At 38.9% G+C, this 20,470-nt stretch overlaps 1 protein-coding gene across 1 annotated transcript in view; it reads left to right on the top strand.

Annotated features, from left to right (window-relative positions):
* The window catches only part of LOC131253266 (E3 ubiquitin-protein ligase RSL1-like), a 40,912-nt gene extending 20,739 nt beyond the window's left edge, over positions 1–20,173 (top strand). The window contains exons 2-3 of the mRNA XM_058254215.1: positions 5,571–6,352; positions 19,692–20,173. Of these exons, the coding sequence (XP_058110198.1) occupies positions 5,571–6,352; positions 19,692–19,893 (984 nt within the window). The 3' untranslated portion in view covers positions 19,894–20,173. The remainder of the gene's footprint in view (positions 1–5,570; positions 6,353–19,691) is intronic.
* The last annotated feature ends 297 nt before the right edge of the window (positions 20,174–20,470 follow it).

Below are 20,470 nucleotides of genomic sequence, written 5' to 3'. Positions count from 1 at the left end.
TGTGGCACGGAAGAGAGCACCAAGGTGTTCCTTATTGATGGGCAAGTAGAAGTAGTGCCTCCAGAAAGTGACGGTGATGAGGAAGAATATGAGCCAACAGAAACCCCTAATGATGAGGAAGAGGGAGCACAAGAGTCTGCGACCCTTGCAATTGTGCGTTGCTCGCCAAGAATACCGACGATTGGCGTTGCAACACAATCTTCTATACTTATGCAAAATGTGGTGATAAGAGCTGCAAGATGATCGCGGATAGTGGAAGTTGTGCCAACGTGGCATCAACTGCCACTGTGAGCCGTTTGGGCTTGAAGCTTGAAGTCCATCCTCAACCCTATAAAATGTCTTGGGTTGATGAAACTTCCATTCCAATTTCGCACTGTTGTCTTGTTCCTATTTAGTTTGGATCATATAAGGACATACTTTGGTGTGATGTTGTTCCCATGGATGTTAGCCATATTATTCTAGGAAGGCCCTGACTTTATGACAGGGATGTCACCATATTTGGTCGTTCGAATGTGTGTACATTCTGGTTTGAGGGCAAGAAAATCAAGCTAGAACCACTTCCACCCAAGAACACGACTGGAAAGGAGTCCACCACAGAGTGGTGTGAGTGGCTCAAAAGAATTAAAGGAATTGAAGTCCGAGTCTAAGCCTTTCCATATTCTAAATGCCAAAGACTTTGAGCGAGAGACTGAGTCAGACTCGATAGTGTGCGCCCTTGTGGCTAGGGGGAGTGCACCGGAGGCTAGTGTAGAGTTACCCACTGAGGTCATTTCGGTAGTGAACGAGTTTCGTGATGTCTTTCCTGAGGATCTACCCGATGAGCTTACCCCTATGAGGGATATACAGCACGCCATTGATTTAGTCCCTGGGGTGACTCTACCAAACCTCCCTCATTACAGAATAAACTCAAAGGAGCATGCAGAGTTGAAGAGACAAATTAATGAGCTCCTAGAAAAGGGTTTCATTCGAGAGAGCATGAGCCCGTGTGCCATGCCCGCCCTTCTTACACCTAAGAAGGATGGCACATGGAGGATGTGTGTTGATAGTAAGGCCATCAACAAAATCACAGTCAAGTATTGGTTTCCCATACCGTGTCTTGATGACATGTTGGATATGCTGGTCAACGCTACTATCTTCTCGAAAATTGACCTCAAAAGTGGTTATCACTAAATCCGTGTACACTTGGTGATGAGTGGAAGACTTCCTTCAAGACGAAGGATGGGCGATACGAGTGGCTAGTCATGCCTTTTGGGCTGACTAATGCCCCAAGTACCTTCATGCGTGTGATGACCCAAGTGTTGAGACCCTTCATGGGGAAGTTCCTGGTCGTCTACTTTGATGATATCCTGATTTATAACATGACAAAGGAACAACACCTCAACCATTTGAGGCAGGTTTGTGGGATCCTTAGAGCCAAGAAATTGTACGCTAACCTAAAGAAGTGTGTGTTTATGTCTAGCAGTGTTATCTTCTTAGGTTTTGTTGTGTCAGCTGAGGGTGTGTCGGCGGATCCTGAGAAGATCAAAGCCATTGTCAATTGGCCTGAACCCCGCAATATTCACGAGGTGTGCAACCTTCACGGCTTGGCCACCTTTTATAGACGGTTCATTCGAGGCTTCAGTTCCATTATGGCTCCCATCATGGATTGCATTAAAAAAGGAGAGTTTCAATGGACGAAGGCAACCTGGAAGGCCTTCAAGGAGATAAAGGTCAAGATGACCAAAGCTCCAGTCACACGACTTCCAGATTTTTCGAAAGTTTTTGAAGTCGCATGCGACGCATCAGAAGTCAGCATAGGAGGAGTACTTAGGAAGGGCACCCTGTCGCGTTTTTTAGTGAGAAACTGAATGAAGCGAAGCAAAAATACTCATACCTATGACAGAATTCTATGCAGTAGTGTAGTCGTTGCGCCACTGGTGTCATTATCTATTGCCGCAAGAATTCTTGTTCTCAGATCACGAGGTTTTGAGATATTTGAACTCTCAGAAGAAATTAAACCCTAGGCACGCCAAGTAGGTCCGGTTCCTTCAAGAGTACACTTTTGTGCTTAAGCACAAGGCCGCTGTAGAGAATAAGCCTGCCGACGCATTAAGTTGTCGAGTCGCGTTACTCAATTCCATGAGTGTCAAAGTCACAGGGCTCAAGCGTGTTAGAGGATTATTCTGAGTGCCCAGATTTTGGAGTTGTGTACGCGTCGTTGTTAGAGAGTCCGTTAGGAGCTAGCAGTAAGTGCTTGATAGTGGACGGATATTTATTTAGGAGTGACCGTTTGTGCATACCTCGCACCTTCCTCCGTGACTTTGTTGTCTGGGAGTTACATTCAAGAGGGGTCGCTGGTCAGTTTGGTCGAAACAAAACCATTGCCCTAGTGGAGGATAAATTCTATTGGCTAAGCCTCAAGCGAGACGTGGCCAAAATTATAGGGCAATGTCGTATTTGTCAACTGGCAAAGTAGAAAAAGCAGAATACAGGACTATACACACCTTTGCCAATTCCATTCGCTCCTTGGCAGGACATCAGTATGGACTTCGTGCTTGGGCTCCCCAAGACTATTTGGAAACACGATTCCATATTTGTTGTCGTGTACCGTTTTTCTAAAATAGCCCACTTCATCCTTTGTTCGAAGACCTCTGACACATCTCATGTTGCCAAGTTATTCTTTAATGAGGTTGCCAAGCTTCATGGGTTACCCAAAACCATAGTGTCTGACCGTGACGTGCGATTCATGAGTTATTTTTGGAAGACACTATGGCATATAATGAGTACTGGCTCCAATTTTCTTCCGGGTACCACCCTCAGACCGATTGTCAAACTAGGAGCCTATGAAATTTGCTCAGATGTTTAGTGAGGGAGCACACCAGGACGTGGGACACTGCACTACCTATCGCCGAGTTTGCATTTAATAGTTATGTCAATAGATCCACAGGTTTAAGTCCTTTTGAAGCCGTTACTGGTTATAAACCTAGGAAACCTATTGATCTTGTCCCTATGTCCCTATCCCATAGGACAACAGAGTCTGCAGAGTCCTTTGCACATACATTCATTCATTGCATCAAGAAATCAGGCGAAAGATCAATACTAGTAATGAACATTACAAAATTTTTGCAGACCAATATAAATGATTCAAGGAATTCAATGTAGGGGACTCTGTGATGATTCGCATAAAGCCAGAGCGGTACCCTCAGGGAGCCGTTTGTAAATTACACACACGTAGCGTTAGACCATTCAAAATTATAAAACGAAACGGTCTCAATGCGTATGTGGTAGATCTTCCACCTTCCATGGGAATTAGTTCGACATTCAATGTGGAGGATCTAGTTGCATTTCAGGGGACCACTGATACATTATCCAGCCTTTCACCTAACCATCCTAATTCTACAAACCTTTCTCTTGATCCATGGTCCCTTCCCGACCAATCTTCCCAGCCTCTACCTCTCATACCGACCCTTTCCGCACCCAGAGAGGAGAGAGGATATTCTGGACCATCAGATAGTATCGAAGTCGGACGGCGGATTTCAAAAGTTCCTGGTCAAGTGGAAGTTACGCTCAACTTCAGACAGTGCGTGGCTCACTGAGGAGTTTCAAAGACTTGATTCTGACATCTTGGAGCGGTTCAGAAGTTTTGTTTCGCCAGTGACGAAACCTTCACAGCCAGGGAGAGTTGATGGGGACATCATGCGCACGTGCACGGCCCCACCCTACGCACGTACTCAAGGAGGGGGAAGGCCCCACTATCGATTTGGATTGACGATAACATCTATGGAGGACCTCTTAGTTAGGGGGTTGTGCTATAGAGCATTGGAGTGGATCCGATCATCATGTGGATTCCACCATTGGATCTCATGATTGTGGCCCACTACCCTAGATGATTTAGGATTTTAAGTTTTGGTTATTATTATTATTAGAAACATCATGAATGGTTTTGATTGTGTAGATTAGTTGTTATTTTTGTTACTTCCTCTTTGAGTATTAGTGTGCGCACATGGCACGGCTTTTGTGGGTTAGGGATTTCTTATAAATAGGCAACCCCATGTAGGTATTTTTCATTGAAGTTTATGAATAAAATTCTGCATTTTTTCTTCTTCTCTCCCTCTGAGTTGAAGAAGGTAATTGGGTGCGAAACCCTCTCGTCCTCGAAGGGCTAACTACCGTGGTGCGAAGCTACAAGCATCTCAAATCGTCCCCACCTCCTACACCCCACATCCATCATCTTCCACAGCCCTCCCATCTTCAGATTCACTTCTTTTTTCTTCTTTTTTTTTGTACCCAAGTTCTCTTCCACATCAGATTTTCAGATTCTGGCCTTCCAGGGGGCTGAAACTTCGGCGGAGCATCACACATACACTGGGCAGTGGATCGACACGAAATTGGTGTGAGAGTGGGCCTCCCTTAGCCAACCAAACCCTAGGAGCCGTTTTCCAATTTCGTGGGCCCACACACGTGCACCTGGGCCAGGTTGCTGGCCACACGCGTGGATCATCTCAGGTTCTGGATTTCTTCTCTTTTTTTCTCCTCTTTTTTTCTCCTCTCTCGCCTAAATCCCCAACCCTAACCCTAGATAATCCCAAATTCCAAATATTTCCAACTTCTGCAAACCCTAGATTTTCCCCCGAATTGAAACATGGTGAATTTCTTAAATTAGGAAACAATCCTTTGCAACATTGCATGAATCTTACACTCCTTTGGGTATTGTTTGGTTTATAATTTTATTTGATCCAGCCCTAAACTTGTGTAGGCTTGGACCCCCGTAGATTCCCCTTGTTGAATGTTTGATCGTATGTGGGATGTGGAATTTTGTGATTGTTTAAAATTGGTATGATCTAAAGCTTGAAATCTTGCATGTCATATTTAATTTCATGTCCTGCATCAAAAACCCAATAGGCCCTTTTTACATTGAATCACAATGTAAAAGTCCTAGACGTTTTTCTTTGAAGTAGAAAGCAATAGACGCCTAAAATCTAGTTCCTCTCCACCATATGCCTTTGTAGTGAGAAAATGGTGTGAAATTGGGTTTGCGAAAGCCTAACTTTGTTTACTCACCGAATGAGTGCGACTGTTTGGACTCGTGCAAAACTGAGTTGCCTTGGTCCAAGTTGTACCGTGTCTTGGCAAGTAGGGATGAGTCAGGCTGAATAGGGGTTTGTTTTTTGGGATGAAACCGATATGACTCAGATGAAACGGAGTTGTATTTTATGATATTTCAAACCATTGCTGGGACTGCATTGGCATGCTAGTGCTGTTACTTTTAATATGTTCCTCTATTATTACCAGTTCCAGAGCTCAGATAAAAGAGGAAGTTCAATATCTGGTGGGCAGCTGAAAATAAAACTTTTGCTGATCTACTGGAAGCCAATCAAAAATTGTTGGGAGAAGGCTAATATGATGATGATGATGATGAACAACAATGATGTTGATGACTCTTTTAAGTCAGCCCAACAGTTGTGGCTTATAAGATCTCAGCTATTGATCTCTCTGAGCGTGTTTTAAATATTATTTGGTTTGGAAAGTGTTGATGGTACTAGCTTTCTCAAGTTACTCGATTATTGACTGATATCATATTTCTCACGCAGGTTACTGGAAAATGGGCTGCAAAGCAGCGTAAGATTGCAAATTTACTCAGTCAGATTCATCCTCTACGAAGAAAATTTGAGAGATGTCATATGTCTTTGTTGCCACGATGCCAATGTAAATTTGTATTCAGACTAGCAAAGGATGCAATAGATTCTCAGATTATGAAGACCACAGAACCTAGTGGTAATGCCAATTCGAAGGAAACTTGCAGCATCTGTTTGGAAGATACTGATGCTTCTCAAATATTCATTGTTGATGGTTGTTTGCACCGATACTGCTTCACTTGTATGAAACAACATGTGGAAGTTAAGTTACTTCATGGATTGTTGCCTGGGTGTCCCCATGATGGCTGCAACACAAAACTTGTTGCAGACAGTTCCAGGAAATTTTTACCTCCTAGGTTGGTTGAGATTATGACCCAGCGTCTGAAGGAGGCGTCAATTCCTGAAGCAGATAGACTTTATTGCCCGTACCCGAAGTGCTCAGCATTAATGTCAAGAAGTGAGATGATGCTTCCCCCTGAAGAATCGTCTTCTATCTATCGCGCTAACGATTCATCTGGTTACAGGAAGTGCATCAAATGCAATGGCTCTTTCTGTCTCAATTGCAAGGTCCCATGGCATACTGACATGTCTTGCCATGAATACAAAAGGTTTAATCCACATCCTCGTGCAGAAGATGCAAAGTTACAGTCCTTGGCTAGACAAAAGTTGTGGCGCCAGTGTATCAAGTGCAACCATATGATTGAACTGGCTGAAGGTTGCTTCCATATGACCTGCAGGTACTCTTTTTTATATTTTTCTTCCCGCTTTTTACATTAGCAGTAATTATCTTAATTGGATAGTTTTTTTTGTACATCTCCTTCGGTTGCTGTATCTATTGCATTATTGCATTATCTGGAGTTCAAAGAATATAAGAAAACTTGTTTGAGTTGCTGTACAAACGTTTTTTCTTTTTTATTTTATTTATTTATGAAGGCTGATGCTTTACTAAAATGTTTATCATGAAACACTTCAGTGGAATCTTGTGGCAATCTTGTAGCAGTAGCCACAGACAAATGATTAATTTATGATCCTAATTTGTCTTAATCATAACAACTGAGGGAAGTTGGTTTAAGGCTTCGGTGGATAAGTTTGTAGTTCCAGTATAAGAATGTCATGGAAATTTAACAATGGAAAATGGTATCAAAGTAAATTGGTCCCTTTTCTTTTCTTGGGGGTGAAGGATGATCTTTTGATAATCCTTAGTTTTTCCCAGCCTTGTATCCCACTATTGTTTCTGTGCTAATAAAGAGCGTTGCCTTTCAAGAAGAAAAAAAAGGGTTTCAAACTAAAATTTGTTCATCTATGTTTGAGTTTTCTTTTCCTCTTTCAGACTATTCAGTGTTCCTATGATTCTTCCTCCTGCAGCAACTGTTAGAGGATAGTTTTTCTCCATATTAATCAGACTAATTTGGCGCAAAATATCACAAGATTCATGATATTTTGCGTAACCAAGCACCACCTTAACTAAAAATTTAGAAGTAGCATGTAGCTTACGACGCACGCTATGTAGCTTAAGCTTCATGCTTAATAGCATGTAGCTTATGATGCACACTACACTACACGCTATTATTTGTTATTTAAAACATTTCTCACAAGTAGTATGAGCCATTGCTTTATATTTTCTTCAGCACTTGGTTGGGTCACAACACTGCTTCTTACTTTTCTATGTGACTAGATTTTCTCCCACAAACGTACAATACCCAGTGGTATCGTCTATTTGTTAAAGAATCTACTCAGTTGTCATTATCATTATTGTATCATAAATCATAAACGGGTTTGAATCGTATCGTATTGTGAATCATATCATAAATCGTAAGAAATTTTTTTTTTTTTCAGATTTTCATAAAAATATCATAAAAAACATAAATTTGCAAATAAATTTTTAAAAATTAAAAAACACATCAATAATCCATTTTCTCATGACTATGCACAAGAAAGAAAAAAAAAAAAAAAAGCCATTTGACCATGATGACATTAACCTAAAATTGTGATCAACTGCGTACTAAATGTATCATTGTGAATGTGTTGTATCATGTCATAATGAATTTTAAAAAATAACTCTTTTCCCATCCCATGTACATATAAGTTTTCAATATGATTAAAAAAATAGCGTTTTCCCGATCCTCACTTATATGGATAATGTATTCATCATTCACTTGTTTCTATAAATAAAGAAGGAAAAAAAAAAAAGTCCAAACAATTCTATTCTTCGTCGAACACAGTGGCGCCATCCTCCTCATCAATGAAGTCAATATTATCAACATCATTTTCATCTTCAGAATTTGATGTCAAAAAAAACTCATTTTCCTCTTCTACCACTTTCGCTTTCCCCTTTGCTTTAGTTCGAATTACAAGTTTTTTAAGACCTGCAAAATAGTTTATACATAATGCATTATAAGACTATTAATTAATAAATATAAGACTACAAGACTAAACAATAATAATATGACTTGCAATCATACTACGTTGCCTATCCGGTCATGAGATGTATCCCCTTACACCTTGCACATCCTCCAATCCCTCGGCAAGGCATTCACCTATGTCCATCCAGGTATTATCTGTAGGAAGTATAGGATCCTCCTATATGATCCATTCATCGTTGGATTCCATATTTGATAAGCATATAGGATCAAGCCCTTGGTCCTCTCTCTTCGCATGACGAAATTCGAGCTAGAGATTGTATTTTACAAAGACGAGCACATTCAATCTCTTCTGCTTGAGTCTATTCCTTTTCTTTGAATATATCTACAATGAACGTAATATTACATAAGGCTATTGGTCACTACATGGTAAATACATGAGTAATGAATTCAATAATGTCTCACCTGCTCAAAAGTGCTCTAAATGTGCTGACAACCAGTAGCACTACATGCTAAACTCAAAATATGGATAACTAGCTTTTGCAATTCTGGACACTTGTCTCCATAACTCTCCCACCATAAACATCTAAATCATTCATATATAATTATATAAATAAGCTAAATAACTGAAAAAGTAAATGTACATGATCATAATTGCAAAATTACCTGGTTGCTATGCCGTTTTGGTTAATTTTACAGTCTCTCTTCCAAATAAACCATAAGCCCTTTTAAGTTTATTCATCCGTTCATCAATTATGACCCTTTGTCTTGAATTTGGGATCATTCTTTCAATACAGTCATATAGGCGTTTTGATCTCTAAATCTGGATGGAAATTGTATTTGTCATTATCCTGAAATTTAGGATTTAAAAAATAAGCCGCATGTAAGGGCCTATGCAACTGAAGATTCCACTGTTGGTCAATGATTTCCAATATGGCGAATACCGCTTCTTCATCTCTCCCAAATTCTTTGCGATCGCCTCTTTTGCCCGATCCATCGCTTCATAAATTTACCCATGGCTGGCCTCTCATCTAAATCAACTAGCCGTAGCACCTTGACCAATGAAAAAATGGTCCTTAAGCAAAACTCGATTGATGGCCAAAAATCTACATCATCTAGAACTTATCTTGAACATGCTTCTCCTTTTCGGTCTTGGAGAAGCTGCTACCTTCTCATTCTTTTGAGGTAAACATCGCCCTCAAGCCAATTCTATTTTTGTGGATGCTTTTCAAAGTCAAGTAACACGTAGTGAATAGTGTTATAGTCGGTCTTGTCAACTTCCCCTTTGTGTGCTTCTTCATTAAAGTCAAGACCCAACAATGTTTGTATATGTTAACCATTATAGCCCTTGTTTTCGTTATGATCTCCAAATTGAACTTGCAAATTTTCTCTGTCTACAAGTTTTAGGTCCATACAATGGGCCGCACATGGAGACTAAACCGTCTTCCTCTTCTCCATTAACATTTGACTCACCTTCACACAAGTGGATCTAATATCCATAATGACCTGTACTACATTCTCTTCGCCCACCTCATTAATAACTGACTCAAGTAAACTCAACATATTGTCTACATTCTTTGAAATATCGGACGTATAACAAATCTAAAAAAGATAGCACCTCTCGGACTATTAACAAACAGATTTGTAATAGACTGATTCTCTCCATCAGTCCACCCTTCTGACATTATTTTGCATCCAGTCTTCGCCCATTCCTTCTTATAAATCTTAATGAATTTCTCTATGGACTCAACCTCCATCTTCAAAAATTTATTCCTTCATGATATGACGGAAGTTTCAACCCCCGCCCAAATGCAACAATGGCTGCCATCATAGGTACAAAGAAGGGGTTCTTTACAAGGTTAAACGGTTGAGCATTCACATACAGGAAACGAGAAATGGAAGGCACACACTGTCTTTATCTCCATTGATGAGGACATCAAACCCTTCAAAGTTTATCAAAGACGAAGGCGGCCGACAAATACATCTCTATGGCTCGATGATGGTTCGTGGCACAACCAATGAGGATTTTGAAGACCTTACACGTGTCCTTGGATTAATTGAAAGCCCCATATTAGGAGGACACACGTGTAGGATGAGTTAGAAGACTGATCTGTTATGCGGAATTATTTTTTCAGAAAACTTTGTTTTGTGAGTTTTTTTACTTTTGTTATAGGGGTAGTTTAGTCATTTTCTTTTAAATCCGAATTTTATAAATAGAGTGTTTTCTACCCTAAACTTAATAATGTTTTTTTAAATGAAAGCTTGGTGCCTCCTTCCCCTTTCTCTCTGTGGTAAGTGGTAAGTTCTTCTCTTTCCCTAATCTTCTCTTCTTCTAAATTCTATTTCTAGCTCTCCATCCTTCTTCTCTTTCTATGCGTAGTATTCTTTGATTGCTATTGACCCTGAAAATCTGAAAATTGATCCCAACACTCTCTCAGAGTTTCCAACTGTCTGTATTCCAGAAATGCTTTGATTTCCTGGACTAGAGAAGCTGCATTGATTGTTGGATTAAAACCATGCAAGATCGGGAGGTCCTATCCCTCACCAGATCCAATCCATACACGATTTGAATACGGTACCGTAGGATTGTGATGATAGTCTACAACCATTGCATGTTTCCTTTGTTATTATATTTACTATGATGTGGAATGTTGAAATTTTCAATTGATTTGCTTAGTTTATTTCGCTGGATTATTTATTCCCAATCTTCCTCTTTAAAACCCGAGTCGAATGACCCGGGTTAGAAGTATGAGCACTATCGCAGTGCTTCAGATAAGACTCACATATGATGTGAGTTATGTGGGTATGTAGGTTCCAGTGGCATTGCGTGGCACAAGCAACACTTTGCACATTTACCAGGGTCAAATGCAAAAGCATGCGACAAAATTACTTCAAAAATTCGAAGAGAGATTCATGCAGTATATGGATAAACAATCAAGAAAGAGATGTGATAATGTCCTACGTCATGAGGAATATATGGAATAAGACGCATATGAAGATATAGACGTAGTTAATGTAAATGAAGCTAGTCCCACTCCCCCTACTTCGACAGGTTGGTCTAGACCACGACCACAACCAACGGTCTCGAAAAGAGCTCAAAAGCATGGGCCCATGGATAAATGGCATAGACCACACCCCGAGGATGTGGTCGACCAAATGGGTCGGGGTAAAGGGCTAGCTCAAACAATTTTAGAAAACCGGTATAAACAAAAAGATAGGAAAACCACTATTGAATATATTGCTTAGTGGTTTTACCAAACTAGTATTGCTTTTAACGCAGTTAAATCGAGAAGCTTCAAAGTTATGGTTGTGGTTATAAGTTAATTTGGACCTGGGCTTAAACCTCCTTCACATCATGAAATGAGGGAGACATGCCTGAAAACTGAATTTGATTATACACGATCATTTATATTTGAATATAAGGAATCGTGGAAAACATATGGGTGTTCACTCATGGCTGATGGATGGATCGATAGATCCTGTCGGTCTCTCATTAACTTTATGGTAAATTGTCCAGCTGGGACAATGTTCTTGAAGTCGGTGGATGCATCGGGTCATTTATGTACTGGAGAATACTTGTTTAGCTTACTAAATAATGTAGTTGAGGAAATAATCGGGAATACGTTATACATGTAATTACAGACAACGCAGCCTCATATGTATTGGTCGGTCATCTTCTTATGGAGAAGAGGCGTCGTTTATTTTGGATCCCCTGTGTGGCCTATTGTGTTGATCTTATGTTTGAAGATATAAGTAGGTTATTTATAAATGTGATTACAAGAACTAGAAGAATCACGGTCTTTATGTACAAACACGCCCTTCTTTTCAGTCGAATGAGAAAACACATTGGGGGTAACTTACTACGTCCAGCAGTCACCCATTTCGCTACAGCCTTTTTAACACTACAAAGATTACATGCAAAAAAATCAGAACTTAGAAGCTTTGTAGTGTCGGCTGATTTTACAAGTGAGCCTTGGTCAAAGAAGGCTGAAGAGAAACAGGTTCAACAAACAATCCTTTCGCAAAGTTTTTGGACACAAGTGGTATAGGCGCTAAAAGCATCTAAGCCCTTAGTCACTATGTTGCGATTGGTGGACGGGGATAAGAAGCCTGCAATAGGTTACATATATGATGCGATGAAGAGAGCAAGAAATAAGATCATGGACCAGTTTAACTATAGAGAGCATGATTACAAGCCAATTATAAGTATTATAGATAGAAGATGAGGCAGCTAAATGTCATCTCCATTATATTCGGTTGCTTACATCCTTAACCCAGCCTATTTATTCGCTTCTGCTGATCCATCAGAAGCACTTACTATGCATATGGTTGGATTTATTGACGTGTTGGAAAGAACGATTCCAAATAGAGAAGAATAGGACTGGATCTTAGCTTTACTATACTTCTATACAAAGAGTGAGGGCATATTTTCAAGAGATATCGTCATCAGGCATCGGACAATGAAATTACCCAGTAAGTACTATGAATGTCTTACAAATAGTTCTTTTACAATGTAATATACAAAGTGACTCTAACCTACTTAAACTATTTTTCTCACTGATTAGTGGGCTGCCTATGGAGTAGACCTGAACAGGAAGGATCCGGTTCTAAAGAAGCTGACTATGAGGATTCTTGGACTCACGTGTTCTGCCAGCGGTTGCGAGTGCAACTAGAGCACGTTCGAGGCGATAAATTTAGTAATTGTAAACTTCAATTTTTTAGTGTAGGGCGTAAGCTAAATTAATTAACTAAATAGCTAGTGTCAAATGCACTTTCTTTCAGGCAGATTCATACCAAGAAAAGGAATCACCTTGAGTAAAAGAAGCTCAACGACTTGGTTTTCATCCAATACAATAAAAAATTGCGAGAACAATTCCAAACTAGGAAAGAAAAGCCTCGTTTCTTTGACTCTATCTGCTTGGATGAGGTAGATGTAGATAACAAGTGGCTCGTAGAGACGAAAGACCCGGTATTTGCTGAAGAGGACCTGACATAGGTGCAAGTTGAAGATGCCGCATTTGGTTCGGCACCTGGAGAAGGTACCACTCGAAGGTGAAAGATAGGGGAGCCGGGGGGCGAGTAGTAGCAGTCAACCCGTTAAAGAGATTGAAGAGATAGAAGGAGGAGATGATAATGATCAAGTTGAAGATCCACCATTGGATGTTGATGAAGTATTAATACATACAAATGATGAAGAAACAGAAGAAGTGTATGTACAAGAAGGAGATGACTCGGATGATGATGGTGATGACGACGACGATGGTGGTGATCAAATACCACAATGGCAAATAGATCAATGTATATAATAGATCAATAATAAATAAATAGCTTCTTCATTTTGTTTACTTACTAAGTGTATTGAGTTGATGTTGATTGTTGATTGTTTTGTACTGTTGAATGTTGAATCGTTGATTGATATTTGTTAACTAATATGTCGAATGTTGATGACTTAATATTTAATTCATTGTTTAATTGGTTTTATTTTACTCAAATGTATTGCAAGAGCATATAAAATTATTTATCTATTAACTTAGGAAAGTTCCCCGTACTTTCTTATATTTTATTCATTTTTTTCTTATTTTCCCCCTATTTTCTAATTTTTTTAAATTTTTCAAAAAAAAAAAAAAGAAAAAAAAGCGACCGCATATGCGATTGTGCAATCGCATATGCGCACAGGCATATGCAATTTGACAGCATTGTGCAAGAGACTTTAGTTGATTTTCTATCAGCTAACCAACGACCACTAGTGGTCTTGATCCAAAGCCCTACATACACTCATGCCAGAGGCTCCCTAAAGAGACTAACACGTACACACTCGTGTTCAACGAATTCAGCACTACATAAGAACCTATTCGAGTTTGAGTCACAAACTCTACACTCAATCCTACATAAGGAAAGAGTGTGTGAACTCTACAATTAACAACCTACTTGGCGGATAGAGCCCCGTTGTTACGCCTTGCTTGAGATGCTTCTTCAATGCTCTCATGTGCTTGAATCAACTTCTCAATTTCTCCCCTGATCGTTAACGCCAATGCTTCAGCTCATACGATCAACCACCTTGCATGTGATGCCCCGCTGAGGTGACCAAGTTAGTGAGAGGATGGTGGAATCTCCAACAACTAATGGATAATTGGTTTCTAAGAGGGATTCACCTAGATGGGCATTCTAGAGGATGTTTAGATAATGATTTACCTATGAATGTGGAGTCTAAACTTTAGAGAATGCAAGAAACCAAGATTATCTTCATAAGGAGCTTGGAATGCTCATTGGAGTGATTAATCACATGTAAGATTACTTGGATCCCTTTGGGTGAGAGCCTAGAAGTGTTGCGACACACTAGGGCTTTTAACTCACTCAAATGACAATCACAAACACAAGCATCTATAGTGGTTTGGTTTCCCTACTGCACTCCTGGTGGACGCACTCTCCTCGAGGCAATCACCTGCCAACCACATGCATCAGGTAATCTACGGGGAGCGGAATCAAACTCGTGTCTGTGGGGATCAAACCCACTACCCAAGCTGTTCGCCTAAACCGTGACGGGTTTATTTATTTACCTGGGTTTGCCAAACCATTCTGAGTTTACAATTCATTCTCTCATTTGATGTGACATTCTTTTTATTCGAAGCAACGACCCTTAAATTGAACCATTTTTTCATACATTTGATAGAAATATAAAGTGAATGCATTCTCTCTCTCTCTCTCTCTCTCTCTCTCTCTCTCTCTCTCTCTCTATCACATACTTTTCTACATTTCTTTCTTATTGATAATTGACGATGAATTTCAAAGTCAAACAGAATAGTGCATTGGTTTTTTTCCCTCTTCTTTGTTTGAGAGGAGGTGCAAGTAGTGTTGTTCATTCTCATGCTTTGGTTGCCATGAAAAAGAACTGCACAAGATCTTCCCCTTAGGACGTTGACAACTCTCATCTGAAGCCTAAAATAAGTGGACCCCATGAACAAAGACGTTACCCCGCTTAGAATCGCTACTAAATATCCTATCAGAGTTAAACGTACATGAATAAATGGTCCATGTTCATACCAAAGTCATAGAATGCGCATTGGGAATAGTAATTTTCCTTTTCCTTAGATGATCAATTGTAACCACTTTATACTTTTCCACAAGTGGTGGACTCTTATAGGACCAAATGCGCGATTGCACCTATTCCTTTTGAGAAAATGGGGCCTAAAAGAGTCAAGTCGAAGGATTTGAATGAAAAACTAACCGACCTTTCAATTTTCCACACCCAGCCATCCCTTTCATTAGGGATGATTCCATCTTTGCATAAAATAAATTGGAGTCGCCATTTCTTTAGATTCATCTTCACTTAAATTTTTTTGTCAAGGAGGTGCCTACACCACCCTAGAATGTAGAAACATAGTGAAATACACACTATCAATAGCTACTTGAGTTACCCTAGGGATGATAGTGGTAAGAGGACAATCGCCACATTAGATATCCTCCCAAAAACATATTTGCGAGCCATTCTCAACACTAAAAGCAATAATCTCCTCCTCTTCCAGAAGTGGATTCTTGAACCATTCTCAACACTAAAAGAAATCTTCTTCTTCTTCTTCTTCTTCTTCTTCTTCTTCTTCTTCTTCTTCATGTTTCTCCTTCTTCCGCTTCTTCGTCTACTTGTTCTTCTCCTTCTTTTGCTTCTTCTTCCTCCACCTTCTCCTCCTCTTATCTTCTTCTTTTTCTTCTTAAGCCTCGAAAAAGGTCTCCTTGATGCAACCCCCTTGAACCCTGGAAAAACCTTTTTGGTGAGCTGTTGACTAAGATGAGTATCGTGCCGAGCTAACACATTCTTGAATCCACCTTCTCCATTTGACCCTGAAGCCCATCCACAAGATATAGATTATAAATTTCCAGACTACATGATAATATTCCTTTTCCATATCAAGCTTCGATATAACACTTGGCCTTCCCTATGCCTCAAGTGTATACATTCATGTGCAATTAGAGCCACATAGAGAATCTGCTTGCCAATGATGAATAGTCCTACGGATTTGGAAATTACGCCACCAAACAACACCTGGAGGAATTTGGTATTCTCCACTGCTACCTTATCTTATGAATGAGTTCTTACTTCTCCAACCACATGAGCTCAAAGCCAGATAGAATAAGACCCTAATCTTCCTCCATAAACTCTATAGTGGGGCAACAATCAGAGACCGTGTGAGGTAATCCTCATTACCCAGCACACAGGAATTCCTTGGAGGACACTAGGAACCTGTCTAGTTTGGACATAGCTGGGTTCTCTTGATTGTTTGATCAAATGAACTTAACTCCACCTATTGGGAGGTCCAATCATCTCGTGTCTGCCAACCCAGTGGAGGATTCCCTCATGTTTGTAATGTGGCTTTCATTCATTCTTTTGTAGGAAAATTTGGTCTTGGTAAGTCACCTCCAATGCTCCATGACTCCTCCCTCCACCTGATTCTAATGCTACACAGCTCTGCTAGAAAAAAAATAAAATAAAATTTCTTTGAAAGGTAATTCTGCTAGAAATTTCCATGCTGAATTGGATTGTTCGGCCCATACACCATAGTGAAAACCCAACTAAAACCACCATAACGTTCTGTAGGAGCACTAACACCAAGAATCATCCAGTCCAGTACTTGCCATATTTCCAAATCCCAAACTACTACAATAGCACCCACAACCCAAATTGCATCAAGAGAAGTCAAGTCTCTGCTCATCTCTCACCATAACTAAATGCATTCGTCCATAATTTGAATATTTGTTTCCATAAAAGATGCCAACTAAACCTTCTAACTCTTGGAGAACCATGTGCTTTTATCTTGTTTATGGGAATACCCTTGACCCCTTGCATTCCAAAAAGGAATCTTCATTTGGAAACGATTCCCACCCCCCAATTAGTTAATGTGAATTATCCATGATATAAATCATTCAATTCATTGAGGCATGTTGATTCAGATTATTCCATAGCTTATATGTGTTGTGGAATGATGTATGACTTATGATATTGTAGAATGATGTTTAGAAATCAAAATGATCTCTCTTTTATATGTATTGTGGAATGATGTTTAGAAATCAAAATATCTTTTTTCATCGGTCTACAGTGTATCAGATGTTGCTTTTCCAATGTGATTTTACATTCAAGAAAGGTAACAAGAACATAAATTATTAAAGGATCCTTGTATGTTTTTTAAGGGAAATTTCTTGAAAGAAAAAATAAATAAATAAAGGAAAGATAAGAATCCTTTAACACTGTCATGACATGGTATTACTTGGTGCATATTGATAGCAAAAGGATGATTGATGATTTTATTTTATTTTTTTAATTTTTTTTTTCTGATTTCTTTATATTTTTCAGTTTTTTAAGAAAATTATAAAAAAATCTTATGATTTAATATATGATTTGCAGTTCGATATGATTCAACCCTTATTACGATTTGGGATACGATAACGATTTTGACAACATTGCATGCTACCTTGAATCTGCTCACTTGAGTCCCAGCAATCATTGCTTTTGACATGGCGGACACAGCTGTTGCTGCATTTTCCTGTGGCAGACGGCTCATTAGCAGACTCTTTGAAGATTTGCTGTCTTGCATTTATTGAAGTCTTCTATTACACCATCTAGTGTTTGAAGTGACATTGTTGATGCTCTTCAAAAAAAAATAATTAATAATAATAAGAAAATAAGAAAAAGAAAAAGTGACAGTGTTGATTCAACCTTCCCAACCTGCCATTCCCTCTGCCTTTATCATGGTGTCCGCCAATGGGTATGATATTACTTGTTTGGGCCTCCTAGCATTTTTCTCCTCCAATTATTTTATTTATTAATTATTTACAGAAATAAAATTAAAATAAATAAATAAATTCATTTTTGACCCACCCATATTTTATTTATTAATTATTTACAGAAATAAAATTAAAATAAATAAATAAATTCATTTTTGACCCACCCATATTTTATTTGTTAATTATTTACAGAAATAAAATTAAAGCAAGACATGGTGTAATGTTTGTAGAGAAGTTACAAAGGTTCAACCACTGCACTACCAATGATTTTGCGTTGATAAATCAGCTTGTAGTAAAAGAAATAGTTTCAAACCTATTAATTTTGATATGCGACAAAACTGATAATTTTCTTGAAGGATGCACCTGATCAATTTTTATGGGTAAAGGGGGGAAAAAGCGATCTTGTCAACTCACTGCCCGCCCTTCACATGGCCGCAGGTTTAGTGAGCATTCTTGCAGATGGCCCATAGTCTGATAATCACAGCTGTTGACTGATTGTACTGATCCAGTAAATATGCTTTTTGTCTATTGAATGCAAGTCATTGCTCACATTCTTCTCAATCACTTTTAACCATCTATTTGTGGAATAGTTGTAGTATGACTAACATACTCCTAGGACTGAATTTTGGCACAAGTTCATGTGGTTGGTGGAATCAGAGGATTCGATCATTTTACTTGGACCATGTCTAATCAAACTTCATAAATTATGCTCGTAATTTGGAATTGTTGTTACCTCTAAGAAAGAGTGCCTAAAGTAATGTTTTAATTGTAGTCGGGGTTGTCTCATGTACATGACAGAAAGGAATCTCTGTTAGCTTTTTATTTTTATCTATTTATTTTTGGATTTTATTTAAATATTTAGATTTTATGATAAAAGGTTCACTTCCTCAAGTATGTTATGTGATTTTATATGGTATTTTTGTATTTTTATTTATTATTATTACCATACCAAGTCAAATCTATGGGACTCGCCCAATTTACTGGATCATCTTGCCCAAAAAAAAAATAAAAAAATTCTTTTAAGATCCGAAGTCCGAGTTTCCCGACCACAGTTTTATAGGAGTTTCCCCCTAAGAAATCTAGGCTTGGACGGTGATTGGTGTTTTCATCTATCACTTGTTCATGGCCTGAACTCTTCCTGCATTACATCTATATCAACCAGCTGTCACTTTCAGAAAGAATTTCCAGGGTATTTCTTTTAGACAACCGCCTTCATTTGTTCTTAAAGACCTTCAATTTCTCTAAGATCATCTACAATGTCAAATTTATCAAGAAAAAAGTTGTGGCATTCATCGGAATAACAAGTGATGAGTGTAGGTTTCCTTCATAGTGACTGCAATGACCGGCTTGTATAATCATCCTAATTGTATGAGAAATGATCAGTTTTACTCACCTAAGTAGGGCTTTGCATCCACTAAATATATTGAATGAAGTTTTGGTTAGGTTGGTTTTAATGGCCAAGCTCATCCTGATGAAGGATTGATTGTGCTACCCAAATATTTCAGTATAGGTGCTGGACCATGTCAGACATTCTGTGTATGTATTGTACTGGACTGCAGATAGGTTTCAATCAGTAGCTGGTTGGATGGTGCTCTCTATTGCACTTGCAAGATTGGGGGTTGAAATCCTAGCCAGTGTACCAGAAATAGAAGTCCCTGTGCAGAAAAGCCTTTGACATATCCGGCATATGGTGTCCAACCCCTTTTCATCAGCAAACATGCTTCATACAATGGAGTTGGTGAAATCATGGACAAATTTCTTAAAGTGATGTCCTCGTGCATGCAATTTTGTAATCCAAAATGATGAATGCTTATTCTAGAGCCATTTGATTTGTTTTGGTATCCTCGCGACAAAAGATAATGGAGAAAAAAATGGCTTTTATTCGTAGATTGGATGACCTTATGAGTTTTGTATCCTTGTAACCCAAAGCATTATTTTGCAGGTGCGGTTACGAGTTCTGCTACACATGTGGAGCTGAATGGAAAAACAAGAAAGCAATGTGTTCCTGCCCACTCTGGGATGAGGAAAATATTTGGCACGATGATGACGATGAATCGTTAGATGATTTTGATGACAATGATGAAGAAGATGAGGAAGACTATGAGTCTGATTGGGAGTATGACTATTATCGAAGGAGGTATTAAAATCACTTATATACTTCCCTTTCTAAATAAGCACTTATGGAGCTTTTCAGTAGACCCCATATGTTAGAACATCACTCCTGCAGTTTGCACAGCGGAAGTTACAAGCTTTTATTTTATTTTTTTTATTTACTTTTTTGGGGGCCCTTACATCCAAAAGAAAAAAGGGAAAAAAAAAAAAAAAAGCTTTTTGAATTTCCCATCGCTCAATATTTTTGTTGGCTTTTATGGGTGGGAACCCCAGCAAGAAATGCAAACTATCACAAAACAACATTCACATGCATGTGCAAGGGAACAATCACTCAAATGGGACAATCCTAATTTCTCCGAGGACATGCCTCCTTAGAATTCCAACTGTTGTTTGGCTTTCCCTCAAAATGTCCTTTTTTTCCGCGTAAAATTGTTTAGATCATCTGTGAAGGAGAATGTTTGATGGATGGTGAAAATTGTCATTATTAAAACTGCGGGCTGGTTGTCAGTGATGTCCAAATTAATCTAAAGCATCGCGCTGTAGATTCCCATTGGCTAAGTGATGGAGACCTAACCATTTCCAGGTGGGTTCCAATGCATTAGTCGTTGA

This window comes from Magnolia sinica, chromosome 8 (genome assembly GCF_029962835.1).
Source record: "Magnolia sinica isolate HGM2019 chromosome 8, MsV1, whole genome shotgun sequence".
Taxonomy (NCBI): Eukaryota; Viridiplantae; Streptophyta; class Magnoliopsida; order Magnoliales; family Magnoliaceae; genus Magnolia; species Magnolia sinica.
The sequence above is the reverse complement of the archived record's forward strand: the minus strand, read 5'-3'. Positions and strand labels throughout refer to the sequence as shown.